Source organism: Oryzias latipes, chromosome 13, assembly GCF_002234675.1.
Source record: "Oryzias latipes chromosome 13, ASM223467v1".
NCBI lineage: Eukaryota > Metazoa > Chordata > Actinopteri > Beloniformes > Adrianichthyidae > Oryzias > Oryzias latipes.
In genome coordinates this window covers 13882598-13892369 of record NC_019871.2, presented here as the reverse complement: position 1 = coordinate 13892369, position 9772 = coordinate 13882598, and the positions used below count along the sequence as shown (strand labels likewise).

Sequence of the window (9772 nt, the reverse complement as noted above, 5' to 3'; positions counted from 1 at the left end):
TCTGGTGACTGATCATGCAGTGTGGTGCAGGCACAGACAACCAAAGATGCTCACTCACACATGTTCTCCCTGTTAATCATACAAGCACGGGCATGTACGCCGTGGAGGGCCTGTGTGTTGGTCCTTCCCACTGTGGGGTGGCACGTTGGCTGGACACAAGGGAGCAGGAGTGAGATGGTGCATGCGATTTCCTCTCTCTTGGCCTTTTTTTTCTACTTTTGACAGTAAGATGGATGATTGCAATCACAGGAGCCATCAGTGAGACAGAGTGGAGGTCTACGGGGCAGCGAGACACAGCCATGGGAAACCAGCCGTCAGATTAATGCGCCACGCTGCCATGGGAACAATGTGCTGTTTATTTGTCTCGGGATTTTGTTGTTTCGTATGCATTTTCTCCTCTCTTCCCCCACTCTCTGCAGTCTTTTGATGTACAGAACATGAGAGCTTCCTCATTAAACGCAGGCTTTGCCAATGGGAAAACGAGGGCCAGTGTTTATGTGTAAAAAACAGAGTAGGCCCACTGAAAGTTAATATGTCTTTTTCAACCAGCACACTATGTCACATTTCATAGTGATTATACTAGTCTCTTTGATCTCCTGGGAGAATGAGAGGCAGATTGTTCACTGCACAGTGAACGGATGTTTTTAAGAGAAACATCTGTTGCTGTACAAATGAGATTACTGTTTCTAGCTGGGGGCCGTGAAGGTTATGAATGGCACTTGTGCTGACAAGGGGGTCTGGCTGAGACCTGAGAAGGATCTTTGTAATAAGCTGTTGATGGTAGTTAAGAGGTTTAAATCAAATGAAATTTCTTTAGCTTAAAGGTTTTTGATTAATACTCACTTTAAATTTGCTGAACTTTATGTCCTCCTTGGTATTCCAGTATCCCGTGTCAACCTTGTTGCCAAGCAACCCCTCACCTCATGCTCAGTAAACTACCATACTGTCACCAGAAGACTTTTCCTCGTATAAACAAACAAAAGAAGAATATTGTGGTCTTTTTTCAGTTAATAGTAAAATCTGAATTCAAGATCCGTCTTTAAAGCTGAAGATTTGACGTTTTTACACTTCAATGCTTGAATTTACAGCTATAGAAGAGAGAAAAACGTGACACACCCACATGTTCAATCTGGGTCAAAGACCTTGAAGGCTTTGGGAATGATCTGTTTAATATAGTCAAACCTACATAGCAGAACTGCTCATTTTTGCAGACAAAGATGCTCTATACTGTAGCTTATATCATAAAACCAAATCATATTTTCCTCAACTTAAAATGTCAAGTTTTGGCTGTGTAAAAATTACAAACTCCAAAAATTAGAACCGCTCACCCTGTCCTTTTCTGTGTGCACACTACGGTCAGAAAATCTGTCTTTCGGCATCAGTAAAAGCAATCCTATCTCCTGGTTTTTGTCTCAACTTGCAGCTTCAAACCCCACAATCCCTTTACTGCAGCCTTGAGAATCTGAAATAATCTCCTTCGGCTGTTATGCCCTGGAATTAACAACAAACAAATGTTCAAAAGCAGTTGCTTAAATTGGTGTTTGCTTCACACTGCAGTCTTCTCATAAAGTTCCACTTTGTCTAATGATTTACAGTGCTGTGCAAAACTGTTGAATTTTCCTCTTATCATTTTTGTTCTGCAAGGAGCCACACTTTCCTCTACTTCCTGAAATGGTCTTTAGCAATAGTTCTGGCTTTGTGATTGCCTTTCAATAGGCCAGCACAATAAATCGCAAATTTGTTGTTATTGCGAAATCAAGTCGTTCAATATGCATATCGCAAAAGATGGCGAAAATATTGCAATAAATGGTTATCTTAAATGTGCTTAAACAATCTTATGGCAGCTAGTATTGAACGAATCAAATAAATCCTTTATGCATTTAGCAATCAGATGGAGCCCGTCAAATTGTCGGCCAATCGGATGGACTCCTTCCCGTTGTTGACCAATTGGATGGAGCTTTTATGTAGATGCTCCCCCCCAAGTAAACAAGGGTCATTTGGAGTATAATTTAAGGTATGTTGATTCTGATTTCAATGAAACTGTTGCAGTGAAATGGAAATTATGTTTTTAGTTGTTTTGCTATTTGTTTATGCATCGCTATACCGTTATTGCAATATTGATCACTAATATCGCAGGTTTTCATCATATTGTGCCACCCTACCTTTTAAACACTTTATTTCTTTGTTCCTAGGTAAATTCCCATAAACTTTTTTTAAACCTTCATGAACTTGTATCATATTCTCAAACTATTTTTTAAAGAATGGTTTTATATGTTACATTAATGAATGATGTACAAACAGAAACAATGTGAATACCAGCTACATTTTATCATATGTCAGCTTTTATGGAGCAGCTCCACCAAAGATTTACCTGAGACATTAGAAACATTAACTATGAACTTTAATCTCAGAGTTGAGAACTGAGCATTTTCTTTATTACTGGTTTAAATATTAACTTTGAATGAGTTTTAAAGTGTGTTTAATCAGCATAAAATTAACATGCTAGGTTTGTTGCTGATTGCTGCAATTTTTGTGAAAGATAAAAAAAGATAAGCATCACTTAATATGTCAAAAAAGTATTCAGATTTTAAAATTTAAAGAGAAGTTAAAAGGCAAATGTTCAGTATTTTGTTGCCTAAACATGATTTTACAATTGTATATAATTTTTTATTATTTTATGTTTTTTACAATAGGAAAAAGTATTTTTCTATTAAATGTCTGTATATCAAATCATCTGAAGAAGCTGTTGACAGCAGAGGACACAAGCTGCCAGAAGAGGCAGTGCAGCTCCACACACAGCGTAAAGGAGCATCTGATGCATCCAAATTTCAGCTCAATGAGCTGCAGCATCTTCTTGCACCTCTTTTTTTAAAGGGTGGAAAAACAGTGGAACAGTCTGTCTGCTTCCATGGAGGTAGACCACCTCCTGCTGTGGTTGGCACGAGTCAAGCCGTTGAGTCCGATACTGGAATCAGCAGAAACACCTCCAGCACTGAAGGCTGCATTGTTTGTCAATGGGTTCAAGTTGCAAACAACTTAATCTGTAGTTATAGTTTTTGTGTGGGAGTTCAGTTTTTTCTAGTGATATCAAATATCATTAGATAGAGGATGGTTTCTGTTGCCAAGAGGCAAAAAAAAAAAGATGTTCCAATGAGCGACTGCCATGGGCTGCAGGAGCCTCTGTCGTTCAGGTCTTCCTGAATGAATGTCTTTGTGACCTCCTGATTTTTAGGCAAATATTAAGGAGTGGCCTTTGTTATGAAGGTAAATGTGCTCCAAAAAGAACGCACTTGTAGATTTGATCTGAGAACTTGTAAAATAGAATGTGAGAACTTATTTAAGTAAACTGTAAAAACCACCTGTGCCCAAACAAAAGGTCGCGTTGCTTACTCATCACACAGCGTGCCGTTCAAATGACACGTTGCAGAAAAACAGGTCAGAGCTGTTCAAAGAAAAAGAAGCTCCTGTGAATACAGGAACAGTAAATGTGTATTTGCCCAGGAAATAGGAACCGGATCTTCTAGAAACAGATGTCTGTTTCTCCAGGCAATCGAAGCAAACTAGTGAAGTTGGAATGGCATTTTACTAGGGGTGTATCGATTCATTGACTTAATCGATGAATTGATTTCTATTCCTACAATCCAAGCAGATTGATCTGTCTGAGGCAAGTTGTTTGACCTAAACCATTACACAATTATTTAAAAAAATGTTGACTGATAATAATCAATGTTGGAAAAATACTATTTGAAGAGACATACTGTAAGTTTATTTCACTATAACATAAAAACAACCATGTGTATCACACAAGACACACATGTGATGGCAACAAAAAATGATCAAGTCATCATTACAGTCCAACGGGTGGAAAAATGTTCTAATAATGTTCAGTTAATTTGTGGAAATTCATAATTTGATTGGTTTGGGAATTCAAAACCAACAAAGAGGGCTAAACTTTGGGAAACTAAAATGTGAATGGATTTTCCATTAATTCTTGTTTACTTGTTTGTTTGTACACATGTTTAATTTACACTTGATTATCTTGCAAGAAAAACAAGGAATCTGGAAAACTTCACCTGCAATGTTCAGTACCAGGTAATTATCTCTGACACACACATTGACTGTAAAAAAACAATGGACAGCTCAACCCCTCCCTTCTCGAAGTACCATTACTTCCTGATCGGGGCGCCGCCGCGTTGAAACCAGTTGACAGCTCTTTCGCTCCAAGTCATCGTATCTATGGCAACTACTGTCACCATTGCCATGCATACGATGACTCGGAGCGACTCGGGCCAATCACTGTCGACTGGTTTCAACATGGCGGCGCCCCGATCAGGAAGCAATGGTGAGGTTTTTTGCCTCATTTCGCGAGAGCCTGAGGTAAGGCATTTTGTATGGGTGACGTCACACCTCGATTCATCCACTGTTTTTACAGTATTTGGAGACACACTGGCTGAATACTTGGCTAAAGATGTCCTGGATTTTAGGTCACCAAATTGGATCGTTCCAAATGAACTAATATTAACTATGATTTGCACCTTCAACCATAAATTGATATGAATTTAATCGTTAAAATGGATTGTTACATTACTGTAAGAATGACATTTTTCTAACGTTTTCTACAGTTGATTTACAATCTTATGTTTATTTTTTTGACATGCTTTAACTTTACAGATAAAATATCCTCAATGTTTTCTACTTTTTGATTTTGTTTTCTAAAAAGTTCTTGAGTGTGAGATTTTATCAGTGAATCGAATCGTTCAAAATCTACCATTATCAACAATGAATCGTATCAACAACCACAAATTCTGATATGAATCAAATCATCAAAATAAATAGTTTACTGATTAGGGAGCAACATTATTCCCATTTGCAACAAATGGCTCACTTTGATTCGTATTGAGCGGCTCTGGTATATCAGTGTTGCGCAAAATAAAAGGTAGGTGGATTTTTATTTTTTATTAAAGACCTTAAAGGCAACAACATTAAATCAACCAATTTTTATTTAGACAAACATCAGTATTGCAATCAGGTAAAATGATAAAAAAGACACAAAACCAAGGCTTAAGTGTTATTCTAAGGATGGACGCCCTGTTGAGACACGACAGCCACCCATGTACAGCTTTTTGTGAACAACAGCTCAGACTATAGGCTCAGACCCAGGGACTCTTCATATATCCAATTACATGTGCATGGCTTGGACGAGCTTTCTGTCCCTCCATTTGGCATCTCTTCCCTTCATGTTTTCTTAGAAAATATATTTAATTACACATCACTGATGATTACTGGGAGCAATGTGCTGCTCATATGTGCAGAAATTCAAGGCTGCACTCAAGTCATTTTGAATGTAAACTTAGAAGCAGCATTGTGACTGTCAGACATGTTTCCAGTCTGTATGTATCCTTCACAGTTCTTTTTTTTTAAAAATATAAGTCATATAAAAATGTCTCTTTGAGACAGTAGATTTGACTTGTAAACTTTAAAATCAGCAGGTCAGTCAGTTTCAGCTTTCAACAGGTCGTGCTTGGGGGAGTTTTTAGGAGAGGAACCATTCTGTGAGGTCTGCCACCTCATCGGTTCGCCCTCTCCTCTTCCTCACCGCCCTACATGCAGTACAGTAGTGTTCTTCCCAGAAGGTCGGCTGGTGCAGGCTGTAATCCCCCCTCCAGCTCAGGTGCCGCTTCATTTGGAGGGGGTTGCGGCTGAGCATCAGCAGGTAGCGGGCCAGGTGCCGCGCTGTGGGGAAGTCCTCCACGTGGATGAACGCATGCGGGGGCAGGAAGCGTTCATAGTTCTTCCTGGACGGACCCAGCACCACCGGGACGGTACCGGCCGCCACGGCGTTCCACAGCTTCTCCGTGATGTAATCGGTGTGCTGGGAGTTTTCCATGGCCAGGTAGAACATGTAGCCGCGCAGCAGCTGCACCACGCTGTTGGAGCCTTTCGGCAGCGGCCGGCCTGCGCTGCCGAACACGTCGATCGGGATATACCGGCGAAGTTTGTAGTAGAAAGCCACGCGTGCGTGGGTCTCCGACCAGTTGCTAATCACCCATGACACTAGGCCGCGGCCGGAGCGGGTGGTGCGCAAAGACCGGGAGAGCGGCTGCGCATTAGGTACCTGTAGACCCCTGGGGGCCAGATAGCCGTACGGCAAAAAGATGTCAGAGTCTGTTCGGTAGCTCATCGTGAGGTTAAACACGCCCTCGAGCTGCCACAGTCCGTACGTGTGCGTGGGAGACTCGTAGTTCATCCAGATCCACTTCTGCTGAGGGGGCCGCGGCGCCGCTGGAAGATCCGTCTCACCTGTGGCCACCTCTCGGTGATGGACGAGCACGGCGTCGGCGTACGGATACGCCCGCGCATCGTCCGTGAGCGTGCACCCCTTGATGTGCAACAGCTCCAGACAATCCGGAAGCTGCCGATATTCCCCGAACGGGTGATTCCAGATCAGAAGCGTCACCTCGCTCACCTCCTCTGTGGGGGACGGCTGCGCAGCGATCTGCTCCGGCAGGAGGTGGATGCAGACTCCCAGGAGGAGCACCACACCGACAGTGAGCAGGCACGCGGGGGAGCGCGTCCGTTCCAGGACGCAGACGCAGCATTTCCTCCACAGGGGCCAACCTGAGCGACTGGCTGCTCTGGGAGTTGCAATGAAAGAGCGGCCCCGTGTTCTCCAACGAGCCCACAGTCCCATGGACGCCCCCTGCACCCGTCAGATCTCCCAGCAACAACGTCTTGATGATCCAGGAAGCTCACCCTGCACTTCTTCTTTAGTGTGTTCCAGGAAATTAGACAGCACAGGTGACCCCGTGTACATTGAAACCTGCTGACACACCCAAACGACCGACTTCAGGTGTTCTCCAGACGAGGAGATAGTGTGTCAAAAACACCAGCTTCCTCCTCTTTACGCGTCCTCTGAGCCCGTCATGGTCTAAGGTCAACTTAGCGCCGTCATTGTGACCCAAAAGCACAAACGTATCCCGGTGCTGGAGCTGCTCTCAGGCGCTTTGACGTGGCAGCGTTAGCCTGGGCTCCAGTTACCTGTGAATGGGCCTTTTGTGAGGGCCTGTTGACTGCCGGAGCGCGTTTCAGGTTCTTTTTGGATTGAGTAAACATTTTGAAGCAGGGTGCGGTGTCCAAACACATTTCATGTCATTTCCCCACCATTTTTCTCTTTAAAAGACACTCACATCCAGTCCACGTGACTTTCAATTCAGAGTCACTTAAACCCTAAAAGCTTGATTTTTTTTCAAACCCCCCCCCCCCCCCTATTCAACCCTCCAAACTTATTTTCTATATGGTTAAATCAATTCCTAGTATTTCTACCTATCAGCCCCCCACCCCCCACTCCTACACACACATCCATAATAAACCTTGTTCTCCACTAGATGTCTCCCCACACAAGCACAAGGCCTGGCTTCTGCGCGCGCCAGTGCTGGAATTTTCTCAAAACACGCCTCTTTAATTGAACAAATGAATAAACATCTCAGCAGGAAATTATGGATGCAGCAGTGAGGCTTTGAAAATGTTTGTCTCCAATGTTTCATTTATTAGATGTGACCCTACATTGCCAAAAAATATATATAAATAAATTAAAAAACCCTCTAACCAAAATGTTAATAAGTGACTCACAGGTTTAATGTGATGATCTAACCCAAACAAATACTTGGATTAGAGGATACACTATTCGAGATAGTGACACGATGCTCAGAAGGATGCAGCAGCTGTCAGCGTCTGGAGGTATCCTGATGAAAAGTCATGAAAAAATAATGACGAGGCGGCAGGTTTTTAGAGCTGGCACTGTTTGTTGTGTCTGAGCTTGTGGGCAGGAAAAACACACCGTGACTGGAACAACATTATTCTTCCCCACAGACACAGAGTATGTCATGAAGTCTGACTGTGAGATGGAACAAAAAAAAAATGGTAGACAAGAAGGAGTGGGAGGAGATGAAGCACAAGATGTGTGTCCCCACTGAGTCCTCCTCCTTCCTGCTCCATCCATTCACTTTTCCTCACATTGCAGCCTGCGTGTGCACGTGTGTGTAACTAGTTATCCCCATAAGAGGTTTTGTATTCTTCCTGCATTATTTATCCTCTCTTTCATCTGAACAGTTCTATTTTTGGCCAATCATTTAATGTCCTGCCTGCAGATATATAGAAGCCTCATAAGCTCTGTCAACATCCTCAACGTTACAAACCGTGAGAGGATGTTTCTGACCCAAATGTCAAACGAAGGGACTAAACATAATCATTTGCTTTATTTGTCTTTTTGTCCCTTCAGGTTTTTTTTTTTTTTTTTGTCTGAGTGCCAAAACATGCAAATGCTGCTGGAAATGAACTGTGATAAAAGCTTTGGTGATAGGGTGACATTTTGTGCTGCTCAGATTACAGTCACAAAGCTTGGCATTTGTGCTTGTGTCAGTAAAGGACTTCTCCCCAACTAAAAATGAAACGCTGTAACACCTTTTTTCGTCTTTGGTTTCAGCTGAAGTCCTGTTTTAGAAATGCAACACGTGAACGTTTCCATTAGTGTGATAAAACATAAACAAAGCGGATTGGTTATTTTGCAGAGAGTTGTACTTTTGGCTGGAGTTTTACACATTTTCCAGGCTAGTATTGACTGGTGCCTTACTATTGCTCACAAGTAACACCATTGTGTGTCAGTATGTGTTTTTTTGTGGATGCCAGAATACCAGCACAGGGAGAAGTGTTCAGTTTGTGATGGGACCTGCGGGTCTTCACTCATCTTTTCTATTGATTTTCTCTTGTTTTCCCTTTTGCACTCCCAGGGGAACAGATGTCTCACTTGGAAGTGCCTGGCGAAGGAGAGACGGGGCTTTACAGAAACAAATAGAGGAAGAGGAAAAAATGATGATCAGAGTGAGCTGAGGGGGGGGGGGGGGGGGGGGGGGGAGGAAGAAGGGTCAGGAGGGGCTTGCAATCATGCTGATCACTGAGGCCCGTGCTGACCCCTGACCTTGATCATGACCTGGGAGGTCACAGCGGAGGTCAGAGGTTGTGTGAAAGTGCCACTGCGGCGATTCACTCCACTGCTGGGTGGTGATGATCTTATGCAGCCTCCCCAGCCTGTCTGACATGATCAGTGTTGCTCTCTGCCTGCAGCTCCCATGGGCCTCACATCCGTCTCCAACCCAGCCACACAAGGCCCGCTAAAAGCACCTTACAGGCAGAGTCAATGAGCAGGGGAGAAAGGGACACAAACAGAGAAAAGTGGGAGAGTTAAAAGGACAGAGAGGCTGCTTTATTTTATGCCCTGCAGCTCTGGTTGGGCAGCACATCTAGTTTTATAATGGCAGTGACACAAAGAATGTGGGTTCGTTTCTCCACATTTAAACTTTGCACAAGAGCCGATGAGGCTTTTTAAAGCTCTCCCTGCACACATGAACCTGCTGCTGCTGTCCTTAACATGAAAAGTTCACGATGCTTTTCTTCTATTTCCTTTTTTTTTAAAGGGAAACATTTTCCATCTAGAGTCAAAGTGATTGCTGAGCTTCTTGCTTTAACTCACACTGTGCAGTGTGCACCCCCCCCCCCCTCCCACCACCACTTCAAAGAGATCCAGATCCTCCTGACACTCCAGTCAAATCCTAACAGACTGTGCTGACGTGTAGAGTTAAAACGCCGGTGATTGTAGCTCGTAGATGTTAAGCACTGACTCTACATAGAGGCGTGTATGCAGCTTTATGAGAAACAGATATAAACCAAATGTCAAACATGTGTTCTCAGTTGACAGACTATAAACACAAGCAGGTCC

The 9772-nt window shown here is 43.2% G+C and overlaps 1 protein-coding gene across 1 annotated transcript; it reads right to left on the bottom strand.

The window, feature by feature from the left end:
• Positions 1-5533: 5533 nt before the first annotated feature.
• fut4 (alpha3-fucosyltransferase) lies at positions 5534-6691 on the bottom strand. Its single transcript, NM_001104775.1, has one exon. The coding sequence runs from the start codon at positions 6689-6691 to the stop codon at positions 5534-5536; it is 1158 nt and encodes a 385-aa protein (NP_001098245.1).
• Between the last annotated feature and the right edge of the window lie 3081 nt (positions 6692-9772).

Bases quoted from the DNA above. Each gene is read 5' to 3' on its own strand.
- fut4 (NM_001104775.1), bottom strand. From the start codon at position 6,691: ATGGGACTGTGGGCTCGTTGGAGAACACGGGGCCGCTCTTTCATTGCA.